Source organism: Phaseolus vulgaris, chromosome 8 (assembly GCF_051622355.1).
Source record: "Phaseolus vulgaris cultivar YP4 chromosome 8, ASM5162235v1, whole genome shotgun sequence".
Classification (NCBI taxonomy): domain Eukaryota; kingdom Viridiplantae; phylum Streptophyta; class Magnoliopsida; order Fabales; family Fabaceae; genus Phaseolus; species Phaseolus vulgaris.
In genome coordinates this window covers 13,886,314-13,903,897 of record NC_143505.1, presented here as the reverse complement: position 1 = coordinate 13,903,897, position 17,584 = coordinate 13,886,314, and the positions used below count along the sequence as shown (strand labels likewise).

At 31.4% G+C, this 17,584-nt stretch overlaps 1 protein-coding gene across 1 annotated transcript; it reads right to left on the bottom strand.

The window, feature by feature from the left end:
* Positions 1 to 14,582: 14,582 nt before the first annotated feature.
* LOC137824399 (L-type lectin-domain containing receptor kinase S.4) lies at positions 14,583 to 17,262 on the bottom strand. Its single transcript, XM_068630034.2, has one exon. The coding sequence runs from the start codon at positions 16,742 to 16,744 to the stop codon at positions 14,726 to 14,728; it is 2,019 nt and encodes a 672-aa protein (XP_068486135.1). The 5' UTR covers positions 16,745 to 17,262; the 3' UTR covers positions 14,583 to 14,725.
* Between the last annotated feature and the right edge of the window lie 322 nt (positions 17,263 to 17,584).

Genomic DNA, 17,584 nt, shown 5'->3' with positions numbered 1-17,584 from the left:
ATTTCCAAAATAAGTTTTACATAAATGATGGCTTCTAGAATAAGCTCTCCTTCATCTTATTCACCCTCTTAGTGCAGTGGAAAGAGATGTAGTGGACAACGAAGGTGCAGCGATGGTAATGGCGACATCGGCGATGACGTGATAGAGTGAAGAAGGATATTGCAATCTTTTTTTGTTAGTATAAAGGTGCATTTAGTAATAATAGGGTGCACATTTAGTAATAATAGGGTGCACAAAGAAAAAACCTTAGTATTTTTACCATTTGTCATGAGGTAGTTTCTTCCTGCACCCCTACGTTTTTCTTCTTGTACGGCCACAATATTATGCAAAGACCAAAATAACCCTGTTATTTTTAAAAACTCCAAAATGCACATAAGACCCACACTACTCTTTCTTCTTCCTTTGCCCATAGATTGCACACACGGATTTCATTTCTCTCTGAACAGCGGCGATGTTGTTTCATCTCTTAGTATTGGAAGGTGTTTCTTTTGGTGGTGGTCGGTAGTGTCTCGGATTATCGCTTCCACAGTTTATATCTAGTATTCCAGATAATGCAGTTCGGTAATTTTACGGAATCAGGAATCCACATTTTTTTTTTCAAATTTCAGATTTGGAAATCCATAAATCTTCCAGATTGGAGAATCCGTAAATCTTTCAAATTGGGAAATTCATAAATCTTCCGGATCCATCAATCCGTAACAAAAATTAGGTTTCCAGATTCAACAATCTATTAACAATTTACTTCTGGAACACCTCATCATCCAGAAAACAACATGATTCACTTCTGGATTGATGAATCCATAGCACACTCCACCACAGTGTCCTTTTCCAAATAAAAGATCAAGGCTAGTTATGGAATTTTTAAAATTATGGGGGTGCAGGAAGAAGAAGCCTGATCATGAAATGAAACCTTGTCCACCAACGCACCTAAAATAACTATACATATAAGGTGTTTTTACCTACACCCCTACATTTTTCTTCTTATACCCTTACCTTTTCCGAAATACCCAAATTACCCTTGATAGTTTTAGGTGATTCTAAAATAGAGAGTGTTCTGTAAGAAAAATGTGTTTCCAAAATAGAAAATTCGGAAGACAAAAAAAATCATTCTAAAATATTTTTTGTTAAATATCTTCTTAAAATGTTTTGACTTACAGAATAACTAAAATATTTTTTGTTACACACCTAAAATCACTCAAATATCTTCTTAAACATATTTTTTGACTTACAGAATGATTAATCCATAATTCATAAAATGTTTTTCAAAAAATATGTTCCAAAAACACTTCGAGATGAGTAATTAAAAAGTCATTTTTAAAAGAGATAGAACAGTCTTTCCAAGTAATAATGAGGTGCAGGGAGAAATTTATTGGGATGCAGGAAGAAACACCCATTAATATATTAAGAATCCAACATGCTCCAACTCACATATTGCATACTTTCACCACCTCGTACTTTTAAAGGCCCATCCTAGTAAAAAAAATCTAAAAATTTATTTTCTTTTTCAAAAATGATTTTTTTAAATTTAGGATGTGCCAATCTATTTAACCTATCATCCTACGGTGATCCAAGTATTTTAGATTGAATGTAAAGTGAGATCTGGATAGAGTTTGAAAGGGTAGTAAATTAGCTTTCTTGTTTTAAATTTTGTTTTAAAGTTCACTCTTTCTGAACAAGTTTCTATTGTTGGTAAGGGAAATTTATACTGTCTTATAATCTCAAATCATGCATTTATATGATAATATTTCACATTAAACTAAAATTGAGAGATTAAAGGTATTTTTTTTTTAAAAAGGACATAAAAATAAATACACAAAAATTGAAGAATTAAGACTCGTAAAAAGATCGTCGAAGGACCAAAACCAATGACTAAAATGTTAAGAGATTAAAAGTAAATTTTATAAAGTAAAAGAGACTAAACAAAATTTATCCAAAAAAAATTATACATGATTGTAATGTTAAATTTGCATTCTCCATATTACTAAGTAATGTGAGAATTAGCATTGACTGTCACATCCTAATTGCTATCTAGAGACATTAAAAGCATTAACGAACAAAAAATTAGAAACAAAAATGGATCAAACATTTACTTAGAGACTACAACAACAAAAATCTCGAAAAAATTAGGAGGTGAAAAAATATTTCGTGTTGAATAAGTTTTTGTTTATCATCCAAACTTCTTGGGCATGACTCACCCTAATGAATTACAACACCAATGAGTGTAGAATAACACACCAAAAAGAAAGAACAGTGGAGAAGGTGAAACAACTACTTTATCAAATATAGAGTTTTTTTGGGTCAAAAAGTTCCACTCAGGATTTTCCAAGTTATCCACTCCACCTTTAACTTTTTTCATCGGTTTTTCCAAAAGACTTTAACTTGCATGCTTTCATTTCAGTTTTTCTTATTCTTTTCAATCAGAAACTGAGATATTATTTACAAATTATATATTTATATCTTTCTTCATCATCAAGTGATGGGAAAAATAAGTATATATATACACACACATTTCTAACTTGTGTTCAACAGTGATGATATTAAAGTTGGTTAAATTCATTTCTTTCATTCTTTTTATCAAAGGATATATTTCGCAGTTCTTCTCTTCTTTCTAAAATAAATTCATTATTTTGGACCTCTTTTCTTCGTTCACAACTATACAGCTGACAACTATTAAATAACTAGCAATTAATTCTAAACCATGAATATATGATTATATTTTGATAATTATTAGAAAAAAAAAGGTAAAAAGTGATGAATATTGATAATTGGGTTCTAAAGTTAAATTCTAAAGGTTATAAATAGAAAATTAAAGAATTTTATTTTGTGTTTTTTTTAAAAAATTAGTATTTCTAAAATCTTAAATCATCTAACTCTTCTCTACATTTTCTCAAAATATAATTGATTTTCATTTTCATCCTTCTCTTTTTAAGTTTACAAGTTTGGAGATAACTGATAGTAAGTCTAACTTAACTAAAAAGAATTTTGTTCGAGGTAAGGTTTGTTGTGCTCTTAGAATTTCAAACACTCTTTTCTGTTCTTATGTTTCCAATGTGGATATTATTCAACTAGAAAAGATAAATATTTATTAGTTTGAGCTTGTGGTGATATGTTTGTTTCTTAGATTTAGCTTTTCACGAATAAACAAGGAGATCTTTTAGTATCATTATCTCTCTCTTTCCCTCTCTCTATATGTCTCTCTCAATCTATCTTTGTACTTTTTTACACTAGATAAAATGTTAAACATAACTAAAATATGATATATGTTATTATTATCAAAATTATAAATAATACTATAAGTATGTGTAAAGGTTATGGGCAACCCGACCTTGAACCAAGTAGCTTAGAGATCGAGTTATATAATTTGAATTAATGAAATCGTTAGAATAGGCTTGAAATGGCTCTGATACCATGTTATAGAAGAATGGACTTTAAGCCTAACTCAACCCCATAAAACCGGCTCATAGGGTTGAGGTTTGCATCCACTTATATACAATGAAAGGCTTTAATCTCTAATCGATGTGGGATCTCCAACAATTAATGTTTTGAGTTTAGTTCACATGTTGGCATGTTTAGAACAGTATGATAATTTATAGGAGTACTCTTTCTCTGCATAACTTTTGATAACTTGGGATAACAAGTTAATGGTTTCCGTATATATAAAATAAAAGTATAATTTCTAATGAAATAGCATCTTCCAATGAGAATAAAACTATAATTTCTAATAAATCAAACATCACCTTCCAGTGTGAGAGTGCATGTAGTAGCAATTGAATTGGTGTCTTTATGCAAAGTATATTCTCTTTCAATAGTGGGCATCACAGCTGGGATATCTTTCATACAAGGCAATCATGCATGATTGAAAAAATCATTTTTATAGCAGCACTACTTTAGTCACAAGTTGGTCCATATGGATAATGATCATATATTCTAGACCAAAACTCTTGCTCAATACCCACCCACTCAAAGTCATCCCTTACCCCTTTTTGGCTTGACATTTTTTTAATTTTAATGCAATATTGCTGTAGTTGTTGTCACGATAGGAAAAAATACCAAGTCTTTATAAAATATAAAATATCTTCTCTTTTTTAATGTTTGTGTTCAAGGAACAATGTTCACAAAGGAGTGAGTATTTGATTGACTATTGGTTAAAATGATGTTTAAGTGGACATTCATAAAATATCATTTCTCTATTTTATATTTTAAAAAAGTATGATGCAAAATGACTTTCTAATATGCACTCTAAAATGTTGAACATTAAGTGAACAACGAAATTTAATAAATAATAAGGAATAATCGATTGAAATAGTTTATACCAATAGCTTATTTCTTGTGTATGGTAACTTATATGGGTGTTTTTGGAAATATGTGAAATTTAAAAGTAAAAATAAAATAAAAATGATTATCAAATAAATAATGATCAACGACATATATTTCAAGAAACAAAATATAGTGTTTATTACTTATATAATTTTCAAAATCAAATATTTACATTAAAGATATGCCAGCTCTATATTTTTTACTTATATTTGAAAATTTAAAATTTAAACTTTTAATAAACCCTTTCCTTATTTAAAATTAAGTATTTAAATTTATAATATAAAAGTAGTTAATGTTTTAAGATATTTTCAGCTTTCTTTTCTTCTGAGATTCCTTTGAAAGAACTGTGGAAGAAGTGGTCGTTGATCTGACATTAATTTAATTACATTGATAATGAAATCATATCGGTTGATTAATTTGACTTAATAGGAAGTCTGCCAAAAAATTCACAAATATAAAATTTCTCTTCATCGATAAAAATAATATTTTAAAATGAAGTTCATAAATTTATAACTTTTAAAATTAGAAATTTATATAGATAATTTTATTAAATTTAAGAAAATAAAGTTTATGAAACTTAAATTAAAATACTACTTCATATGGTAAACAACTCTACTTAATAGAAATATTATTAGTGGTTTTCCCTGAAACAATAATGACCTAGGAAACTTGGAAACATAGGGAAGACTTTTGTAGACCTCAATTTTTGTAGGAGTTTGGTTTGAGAAATACTATAGGAATGTAGAATGATTTTGGAGGACTTTTCTTTTTTCTCTAAAAGGATGAAAAGAAATGATAAATGTGCCCTATGGAAGAGATAGCAAGAAAATGAGGTAGAAATATAATAAAAAAAGTATATGTATGCTTATAGTTATTTTTTATTTTCTGTAGAAAGAAGTAGATTAATTTTTAGGAATAATTAAGTTCTAAATATTTCATAAATTACTGTATTTTTAATTAGGTTTTTATTAAAAAATTATTCTATCGAGTGTTAGAAATGTTTTTTTTTTCATTTAAGTATTGTGGTGTTTGATTTTGTTGTGAATGAAATGATTCTTTTTTTTCTTTTTTTTACTCTCTAATATTCTCTAATTCATCGATCAACTTCTTAAAGAGAGAATAAGCGAGTTGAAAGGGATTAAAAAATAAAGAAGTAAATTGATTGGTGAGTTGGAGATGAGAAAACAAGACTAGTAATGATGTCATTGATGACAAAAAAAATGAGTAGTTAGATGAAAATTAAAAATATTTTAATTAAAAATATCTAAATTTATAAATTATTTAAAACTTAATTAAATTTAATTTTATTAGAATATTTTTTATTGGAAGGGAAACTAAAAATATATAAACTTTTGAATTAAAGAAAGTAGAAGAATTAACTGTCTTATGCTTCTTTCTTTATAACAGAAAAACTATACTTAATGTTTCTCTTTACTTTATTTTTTTTTTATCTCGATATGTTAGTCAATTTGTTATATAAGAATGATATGATATATCAGTAGTTACTTTTCTGTTTTGTGAGCTATTTATATTGGCTTAGCTACACTCACGGTGCGATTGTGATATTTTTTTAAGTTTATGAATAATAGTTTTTAACATTAAGGTTATTCTCAATTGCTTTGAGCTAGCTTTTGGTCTTAAAGATAAATTTCTTAAAGAGCAAAATTGGTGGGGTAGAGTGGGATCAACCAAACATCTATTCTTCGCTTTACGTTAATTCTCAATTGTGAAGTGATGAAAATCCGTTTAAATATTTGGGAATACTAGTAAGGGGTGTCATAAGAGGGGTGTGTTTTGGGATGAAGTGGTAGATAGGGTCAAAAACAAATTAGCTAGTTGGAAGGGCAGATTCGTCTTGTTGGTTGAGAGGATTTGCTTGATTAAGTCAATTATGTTGTCTATCCCTCTGATCTATCTTTCTTTGTTCAAGATGTCTTCTAGTGTGATGAAGAAGATAGTGAGTTTATAGAGGAATTTTCTGTGGTGTTGGGGGTCTGAAGGGAGGAAGATAGGTTGGGCTGCTTGGGATAAGGTCTGCAAGTCTCGGGAAGCGGGCGGTCTAGGCATTATTAACCTTATGTTTTTCAATGTAGCCTTGCTGGGAAAGTGGATCTGACATTTGAGTTTAGACAAGGGTGGGTTGTGGCAGGGGATCATTGTGTCCAAGTATGGTGGTTGGAGATGCCTGAAAGAGCGGAAAGGAGTAGCCTTTGCTGTTTGTGTGGGGCTCTAAAGGAGTTAACAAGTCATTTGTTCTTTGGGTGCAAGGTTTCTTGGCTAGTTTAGAATCTTTCCTACGCATGGTTAGGAATGAGTTCGATAGACCCTCTTACACTTGTCTCACATTATGCAGTTCATTTTTCTTGATGCACCTATGTTTGTTAATCTTATTATGGGTAATATTTGGATTGTGTTGGTAAGCTAGATATGGAGACATATGAATAACTATATGTTTAAAAGTGGAGTGATTGACCACTCTGAAATTTTTTCCTTGGACAATTAAAGGTTTAGTCTTGGATCTCTTCAAAGTTGCATTTTGTGGGCTTTTCCTTCTCAGAATTGTGCTTAAAACCCCTGGTATCTATGCTATCGATTAAAAACTTATGATGTTTTTAGGTAGGCTGAATGGTTCTTGGTGTCTTTGAGAGGATAGGGTGTTTTAACTAGTACGGTTACTGTTGGAAGTTGGAGGTACTTTGTGGGGTTAGTTGTGTTTGGAGAGAGGAGTGTGTGTTTCTATGTTCTGTATAAGGGTTAGATCACCCCTTAAGTGAGACACATTTATTTATTTTTTCTTGCCGATAAAAAATGAATAATAGTTTTCTTTCATTTATTCCTTTATGTTTTCCAACATGGTATTCGGAGCTTCATAAATCTGACCACAATTTTCACTTCTTTTTCTTCCACAAGAACTTTGAAAATTATTCTACTACCTCTTATTTTCTTCCTCCTACCTTTAACACCCATATATCTCTCAAATTAGATGATGACAACTTTTCATGTTGAACAAGTGTTAGCCACTATTCAAGGCTTTAAATTGACACAGTTCTTGGAGGGTCAAGATATTCCTCTAAAATTCAACACTCTAGAAGATGTTGTCAATGTTCTCAACCAAGAATATCTCAACTGTAAATGACAAGATCAATTACTTATTGTTTGCCTTCTTGCATCTATGACCACACCAATTCTAACCAAAATGGTAGGTCTCAATACTTCTTTCCAAACATGGAAAAAACTGTGTTTATTATGTTTCTCATACTAGAGAAAAGGTGAAGAAACTCAAGATACAGTTGTGCACACCAAAGAAAGGTATTTCCATATATGTTTATCTTCTTGAAATAAATAAGATTATTGACACCTCAGATACCATAGGATCTTCTATTGCCACTGATGATCATGTAGAAGACATCTTGAATGGTTGTCTGAAGACTATGCTTATATTTGTCACGTTTTTTCTGTCTTGGATTGATCCATACATTGTTACAGAAATTGAAGCTTTACTCTTCTAATAAGGAAGAATGTTTTGAAAAGAATAAAGTTGCTATACAAAATTATCTTCAAGAAAATCTTGCCTTGAGTCTAAGGTTCCCAAACAACCAGTAGGATAACAAAACCAGATTTAGTGAATCTTCCAATAAGCGAAATCGTGCCCATTATTGTAACTCTACTCCAAACAAAAATTTTAAACTTTTAAGTACAAAGAATTCAAATAAAAGTTCTTCGAATTCAATGTTCATGACTCCCTAGTGATAAGAGTCATAATTTAGTAATATGTTGATAAGTGTCATAATTCAATAATATTTCATACAAAAAGATAGGCACTTATGAACTTTAATTGATAAAATAGTTATAATTCCACTACTAATTTAGGAATTTGAATCTTTTTACATCTTTTTGGATTATAAGATGAATGTGAACGATTTATTCCTAAATTTTTGGATTCTAAGGGAAAATGGAGATAAAAGGGCTAAAGTAGATTTGACAAGTTAAATACAAAGATGAAAAGATAAAGTTGGAACATTGAAAACTCGTCCAAGCAAGATCACTCCAAAGGAACTCGCTTAAGCGAGTTTGCTCAAGTGAAGTTGGGTTTTTTTCTCTTAAAACTCGCTTAAGAGGGGTTTTTGAAAACTTTTTCAGCTTGAACAAAATCCTTTGTGTGAATCCATATCAGAATTTCAGTTAGCCAAGAATTTAAGCACAAAACAACAAAGCACCAGAAAACACAATCGGTTGTTTCCGCGAAACAATCAGTTGTTTATACTAGTAAAGCAATAAAAACTGAATTTAAATGAGTTTAAGGGAAAAAAGAGATACACCAACAATTTATACTGGTTCACTCTTAAACCAAGAGCTACATCCAGTCCCCAGAAGCCACTAGGTAATCCACTAAGCAATCAAAACAGATTACACACAAACCACCAAAGCAATGACCTTGAACCCTTTAAGAAACACACTCACTTTGCCACAACACACACCAAGAGTATTGATCTTGACCACCTCAAAAGCACACAACACTCCTTGGCAACAACACCAGAAAATATAGAAGATTCAGAAAGAATTACACCTGTTTACAGAACAATCTGAAATCAATACAGATTCCACTCTTTCTTGAGAAAACCCAAAACTTGATGTGAATGTTCAAAACTTGAAAGCAATCTTTCTCACAACTGAAAAACTCAAATCTGTTTCCTCTTGTTTGTTTTAAAACATAAACAAACCTTTTATATTTTCCAAAGATTGGTCAAAGCATTTAATGAAGGAGCGTATTCAGTTGGAAATCATTTAAAGCAGATTCAACCACCAAAACAGAATTCTGTTAGAATTTTCAAAGAAACAATCGATTAAAACCACGAAACAATCGATTGTTTTGGTTTGACTGCAAGTCAACCAACCAAAACAATTTTCAACCTTTTCAAAAACACCTAAGAGTAAAACAATCGGTTGTTTCGACAAAACAACAGGTTGTTTTGACAAAACAACAGGTTGTTTTGACAAAACAACAGGTTGTTTTTCACTTAGTTTGAAAAACACTTAAATTCAAAAACGTTTTAAAACACATTAGCTTTAGATTCAACAAAAAGTGGATTATACTTTTAAACTGCCCAGATCCCACCCTAAACACAACAACAACTTCAGCCTTGCATCAAACACTTGGATTTGGATACTTCAAAGCCCTTGATCACTCTTGATCAACAAATATAAGTGACTAATTTTTTCCTTTGAAATTGGGAGTAATATGTTCAAACTCTTATGTATTGAGGTGATATTTATTTATAATATTCAGTTATTGATTTATGATTGATATTATCATTTTGTTCTCAAAGCTTGAAACTATTCATGATTTTGATCCTTAAATTTGGTTGGAAAGTACTTCTGATTATTTGACCTAAATGATAATGCTTAACATATATGAATGCTAGGAATAAATTTGAAATGTTAATTGCTTTATAAAATTAAATAAAACTAAAACAAAAACTTATAATTATAACTAACTAACTAGAAAACTAAAAAAAACTTATAATTATAAAGAACTAACTAAAATAAAATAAAAAATAACTACCTAAACTAAAAACAAAAATAAAATAAAATAAAATAAATACACTTAAAACAAAATAAAATAAAATAAATAAATACACTAAAATTAAAGAAAATAAAAATATAAACAAAAACTAAATAAAATAATTACACTAAACAAAAACTTAATAAAGTAAAATAATAAATACACTAAAACTAAATAAAATAAAATATAAAAAATAAATAAAAACAAAAAATAAATAAAATAAAATAATAAATACACTAAAACTAAATACTTCCCGACAACGGGATCAAAAACTTGAGGACTCTTTTTAAGGACAAGTGTACTGAGACAAAAGTAATAATTTATTCCTAAGGAAGAATATAGAACTCACAAAGAATAATTATTTAAAATCATAATTGTAGCATTCACTAAGTATAAGAATATGTACAATAATTTTATTTGAAAAATATTGACATAGTTTGCCTGAAAATTAAATAAAAGTAAAGTAAATGATTTGGATGAGTAAATTAGGAAAATTGGGAATGAAGTTAATCTTTCTTACTCGTTTGTAGTTTCAATGCATAAAAACATATAACATCCCATCTTGATTTACATTGATGTACATATAAAAATCATTCATATTGATTCCTCGCATACAAAATTATTAAGAGAGTCTTTTAAATATCGATGCACATATAAAAATCATTCATATTTATAAAAACTCCTTATCATTATGAACATATGTTATAAAGAAATTAACATTTTAAATCTATTCATAACATTCAAATATGTTATGCATTATCATTTAGGTCAAATACTCAAAAGTACTTTTCAGTCAAATCTAAGGATCAAAATCCTGAATAGTTTCAAGTTTTGAGAATAAAATGATAATATAAATCATCAATCAATAACTCAATATTATAAATAAATATCACCTCAATACATAAGAGTTTGAACATGTTACTTCCAATCCCAAAGGAAAGAATTAGTCACTTATATTGACCATTACAAGCATGAAAAGCAAGAAAGAAGATCCAAGGTGCTTTCCTTAATGTCTGCCTCCTCTAGGATTTTCTATCTTTCCACATCCTCCCAATGATTTGTAGGTATGCCTCATGCCTTCTATTTGACCTAGGCTAAGTGATATCTCGCTTAAGTAAGATATTACATGCTTAAACGAGTTTTACGAGAAAAAATCCAACTTCATTGGAGTGAACTCGCTTAAGAGAGCATTGGACGAGTTCCTCTAGAGTGATCTTGCTTGGGCAAGTTTTCAATGTTCCAATTTTGTTTTTGCCTTTTGTCTTTAACTTGTCCATTCTCCTTTAGCCCTTTTATCTTCATTTTCCCCTAGATTTTTTGAAATTAACACAAATTTTGGAATAAATCATTCATAGTCATCTTATAATCCAAAAATGTGTAAAAAGGTTCAAATTCCTAAATTTGAGGTTGAATTATAACTATTTTATCAATTAAAGTCCATAAATGTCTATCTTTTTGTATGAAATATTACTGAATTATGACACTTATCACATACAAAGCCTAGTTGGTTACAAAGGGTTTTCATCAGACAATAGGGTTTGACTACACTGAAACATTTAGTCTTCTCATCAAACTTGCTAATGTTTGTATTGTTCTGGTTCATGCTATTTCTTTCAAATGGTGAATTTATCAAACTAACATAAAACAACACTTTTCTCCATAGTGACTTAGAAGAAATTGTGTACATGTGCCAACCTCTAGGCTTTATTTTTAAAAATCCAAATCAGGTTTGCAAACTTAACAAAGACATCTACATGCTCAAACAAGCTCCCCGATCCTGATTTTAAAAATTCAGCCAAACTCTTATTAATATAGGTTTTACTCCAACTAAAAGTGATGTATCTCTCATCACAAAATTTGGTTATATGCCTACTATTTTCATTCTCATCTACATAGATCATATTATAATAACAAGTAACTCTTCTCATGGATTTTCATATCTTATTTCCTTACCACATAAACATTTTGCATTAAAAGATCTAGTCTCTCTACATTATTTTCTTGGCATTGAAGTTGTTTGGAACATGGATGATAGTCTACATCTCTCTCAAACAAAATATGTCAATGAACTTATGCACAAAGCCAATATGCAGTGGTGTGAAGTCTCAACCTACTTCTATGATATCATCTTAGTGTTTCACTCAAGATGACTCAATTACTTTTCATGATCCAACCCTCTACAAATCCATCGTTGGTGCTTTATGGTATTTAACGATCACTTATCCTGAGTTGACGTATGATAAGTGTCTAATTTCAGTAATATTTCATATTAAAATATAGGCACTTATGAGGATTTATTGCTAATTTACGTATAAAATAATCCCTAATTTATGAATTTATACCTTTTTACATTTGTTATGATCTTTATTTGAATAAGAGTATTTTATTCCCAAATTTGGTGTTAATTGCAGATTTCTAAGGAAGATTGGAGATTTAGATTAAAGATGAATGATTGGAGCTAAAAAGATAAAGATAGAAGGTCCTAGAATGAAAAAAAAGATGCAAAGAAAGATTGGGCCTTTTTTATGTTTTATCATTTAGCCCATTAGCGCGATAAACAACCTAACCCTAGAAAACTAGGATAAATAGAGGGCTAGAGGCTCAACCTTAGTGTGCCAGATTGAGAGGAAAACACCATAGAGTGAATTGTAACCCAATTGGGAGAATGGAAGGTGATAGAAGTATGCGTGGCTAATTCTACCCTTTGGGATTGGGAGTAATCTGTTCAAACTCTTATGTATTGAGGTGATATTTTATATATTAATATTCAGTTCTTGATTGATTATTGGTATTGTTGTTTTACTTTTAATTTTCCGTGACAAATTGAGAATCTTAAATCTGACCGGGAGGTATTTTTAGGATTCGGACCTAAACAACAATACTTAACATATTTGAGTGCTAGGAATAGACTTGAAATGTTAATTGCTATTAAACGTCTGAGCTTCGTTCTAAGTTGTTCTTATAATTATGCAAGGGATCGATAGTTAGGGGACATTCTTAAGGATTTTATATGCGAGGAATCGATATAAATGATTTTTATACGGGCATCAATTTCAATCAAAGAACTTAATATTGACATGCTAATCAAAATACTTGAGAGTGAGAGAGATGAAACTAATCCTTATTTTTACAATTGAAACAACTAATTCTTTGTTTGTTTTCTTATTGATCAGTGCCAACACAATTAATTCTTATATTTAGCGATTATTGTACTCGATAATTCACTGTTACCTGTGAGATCGCTTACCGTATGGTTGTAATATTCTTTCATTTTATGAACAATAGTCTTCTTTCCTCCTTCCTCTGAATTTTCCAACACGCCAATCATTTGGAAAGATTTATCTCACGTCCCCATCTTATTTTATCATTTTACTACACTTCTGTTTATTTTTATTTTTTTTCTACTTCTATTGCAACTTTTATGTAAAGAAATTCTGAAATTACAATTTCACTTTTTGTTAATATATTCTGCATCGAGCACCTACCTACCTTTTTTAAAAAGAATTACAATTTCAGTTTTCGACACATATTTCTCGTTTGCAATAAAAGATATCATCGTAGAGATAGAAAACGTGGTAATCCATGCAAGGCACAAAATCTATAAATGGGAATTTTGGAGTTCCGTAGAAGAAATGAGATTAATTAATGATACTTTATAGATAAAGGAATATAGATGTTTTGGTTATATATCAACTTCAAGCTAAGGTACAAATATAAAGATTAAAATAAGTATTTTTTATATGTTTATAAAATGGTTGAATTTTTTTTATTTAGATAAAAGTTATATATCAAGATGATGGAGATTATATATACTGAGAAAAAAAGTCAATTTATACATTTTAATTGAAAAGGATGTTAAAGAAGACGTGATAACTTAGAATTGTTTAATGATTTTGTCTTTGTCCAAGCTACACCAAATAAATTTCTTTACCAAAAGCCTATAAAAAATCGAATATATAAATGATCAAGTAGAATATCACTATTGATTTTTTCTTGTTCACTAATTTATTAAGTACCATATGCAATTTTATAATTCCTACCTTACTAATTTCATTTTCTAATCTTTTCTTTATTACATATTTATCTTGAATTTTCAAGTACTGGTCACGTAGTTGGTTTTATCTTATAATTTCTTATTTTTCTATTGTTTTTTTTTTCTGGATTACTCTCTTATTTTTACATTTATGTTTTTCATGAAACCCTTATTCAAATCCATTTTAAGCATAATTTTTTTAACGATTATTATCTCCATTTATCTTTTAGTTTGTTATTTTTAGAAAATTTCTTTTTCTCAAACTATTTGCTACTTTAAACTTTACTCTGTTGAGAGACAAAAGAGAACCATTTTAGGCAAAGACATTTCTCACCAACCAAAAGAAATGACTGTGCAGTGTTTTTGCAACTTTAATTGAAAAAGAAAAATTTCAAGATATTTTTCCCATTCAACCTTTGCTATTTTTCGAATTTTATTATATTTGTTTGCATATTTTAACCAAAAGAATCCTTTTCACATACTTAACATTATCGTTTTTCAATTCTTACACATTTTGTATCATGCTAATAACAAAATAATACCCTCAATTGCAAATTAAAACTTAGTGGATAATATATGTTCAGAAGTATATGATTTGCCAAGCTATGTTAAGAAGTGAAGGGGGTAGGTAGATAATGACAGAACAAAATGGAGTAGCAACAAGGGACATGATAAGAATAGTGAGTTACAGATTTTAGCATTTCATTTCATCATATCCAAAATCTTTCTATAATGAGACTTGCATAATGACATGTAAAAACAAACGAAAATTCTCCAGTGAGAAAAGATAAGTAAAGAAAGTATATGCAGAATCACCTTGTTTCTCCTCTATGCAGAAGGGAATGAGGTGAATTAGCAAAAGAAAGAAAACTATCCATGTCTCTATTTCCAAAATTGGAGCCTGAACTCATCTTGTCAAAGGAAGAAGATGCAAGTGAGTGCAAGAACTCATCAAACCCCTCTTGCTGACTTATATCTCCTGGCTTTTTCAAGTCCTCTGGCACTTCAACTTCCCCATCCAAGTGTCTCACCACTTGCCTCATGCTAGGCCTAGCAGCAGGCACATCATTTGAGCACAACAACCCCAATTTCAACACCACCAACACCTCCTTCTCATCAAAATTTCCATTTAGTTTTGGGTCCACCACATCAAGTATTCTCCCTTGTTTGTACTTGTCCCACACCCAATCCACCAAAACCAACTCTTCTGGCAATGCCTTAGGCTCAATTGGCCTGCGCCCACAAGCCACCTCAAGCAAAAGTGCCCCAAATGCAAAAACATCAGAGCTTGTAGTTGCCTTTCCTGTTCTAGGCAACTCAGGAGCCAGATAGCCTAATGTACCCACCACTCTTGTTGTGCTTGGGTTAGCCCCATGTTCATACAATCTTGCCAACCCAAAATCACCTAGTCTTCCATTAAGCTCAAAATCTAGCAGCACATTGCTGGCCTTCACATCTCTATGTATCACCACCTGCTCATAGCCCTCATGTAGATACAGAAGAGCTGAAGCAACATCCTTTATGATCTTGAACCTATGCTCCCAACTTAGGACCATCTTTGGCTCATCAAACAAGTACTTGTCCAAGCTCCCATTGGCCATGAAATCATACACAAGCAGGAGGTCGCCACGGCGGCGGCACCAGCCAAGTAATTGGACCAAATTCCGGTGGCGAAGCCGGCCTATGCTGGCTATTTCCGACACGAATTCCCTCAGGCCCTGCTTAGATTCGTGAGAAACTCGCTTGACGGCTACTTGGATCTTGGAATTTGGCAATGTTCCTTTGTAAACTCTGCCAAAACCACCCTGCCCAAGTAGTTCTTTTTCCTTGAAGCCTCTAGTGGCCTTCTTGAGCTCTTGGTAGGAGTACCTATGTGGCCCAATTTCAAGCTCCCATGCTTCAATTACATCGGCGTTCCTGATTTTTCGGTAAAAGTAAATGCCAATGGCGATGGCCAATAACACAATAACAGCAACTGAGACTGAAACCCCAATTATCAAAGCTGTTTGTTTCTTCTTTGGCTGTGGAAGCTGCGGGAGAGAAGAGAGATCAAGGGGTGGTGCTTGTCCATTGATTTTGAAGCTCCAACCTAAGATGTAATGGGAGCTAGCAAGCAAACCCGTTGATGCAGAGAACCCAACATACATGGTGTCATGAAAAACGGGTGAGAGATCCACATTAAAGGACAAGATTGGAGTTTTGGGTTTGGATGAATTTGGAGAAAGTGCAACACTGATAACATTTAATTCAGAATCATAATCAACCCAAGCTAGAACCGGTTTCCCACCTTTGAGATTGAGACCCACCACACTGACATTAGCAGATTTATTGGATTGCATGCTATTGATGTCTATTCCAACATGGTTGTCATTAATATCCCCAAACTCAAAGTCTTGTACGGTGTCAAACTCAACGGCAAAGATGTGGTTGGAGAAGTTACCATTATCACTGGAATTAAGGATGCCAAGGTACTGACTAGGTAGAGCCTTGAGATCCTTAGAAGTTGCTATTGTGAAAGCCATGCCATGGCCACCTAGCTTGGGGTACTCAGGGACAATAGCCAGAGCAAACGAGGAAGAAAAGGAAACAACTTTACCAGTGGTGGAGTTCTTCATCTGAAAAGGAGATGGGTAAAAAGCATGACCCATTAACCTGCTGGTTTCATTTGTCAACTTGAGTATTCCATTGTTCTCTATTTCAGCCACCCCATTCAATGTAAGGTTGCTAGCACCCACATCCTTGAATCCAGCATAGAGAAGCTGGTCAACCTGGGATGAAACACGGATCAGAAGAAACACCAAAAGAGGCAACAATTTCAAAAGGGTGGCCATGATGAACAAGATAAAAGATAAAAATCAGAGAGACAAGAAGGGTGTGTGAGATGACAAAGTTGATGGAGGTATAGTGCAAAATGAGATAAGAACAAGCATAATAGGTTGTTTATTGAACAAAAAGGTTAGTGTAATAGATCTTGGAGGAGGAAATAGGGTGGCAAAAGAGTAAAGAGGGAATGGTATGAGAGAAGCACACTATGAATCATTCACATGCGCCAGCAGTTATAGAGGAGAGAGTAAAGTAGAAGCTTTCAATAAATGTACAAAAATGCTGCACGTGAAGAATTGTGGATTTTTTTGTGTGCAGATAGTATAATTCGATTTTGTTATTTTTGAAATTCGCAGAATTTTTAATTTTTTTAAATTGGGCAAGTTGTGTATTTGGAGTATGATTTTTATTTTTGCATTCCTAACCCCAACTGAAAGGCAAGAAGTTGAAACTTGAGAGTGACTGGGCTTTGCTTGGGAAACATATTGAACCAACCCACCTGGACTCAATTTTTGTGGTTAGAGATATAGTACACTAAAAATTCAAAACTGGGTTTCTTAATGAAGCTGATTTCGTAGAAACTCTAGAAGGAAGACTTGGCAAAAATACAAGAAAAGTGAGCGAATTGGGCACCATTGCCTTTGGCTGCTTCCTATAATTTTAAATTCTGGATTTCGTACTGTCATTTTCAAATGGCAAGGAACCAAACATTCTAAAGAATGCTCACTTGGATATATAATTCATTTATTTTCCATTCTCTGTATGCTACTCACATCTTTTATACTTCATCTAGATATTGAGATGAAAAAAAATGAAAGATTATTTTTTTTTACCAAAAACCTCATTAT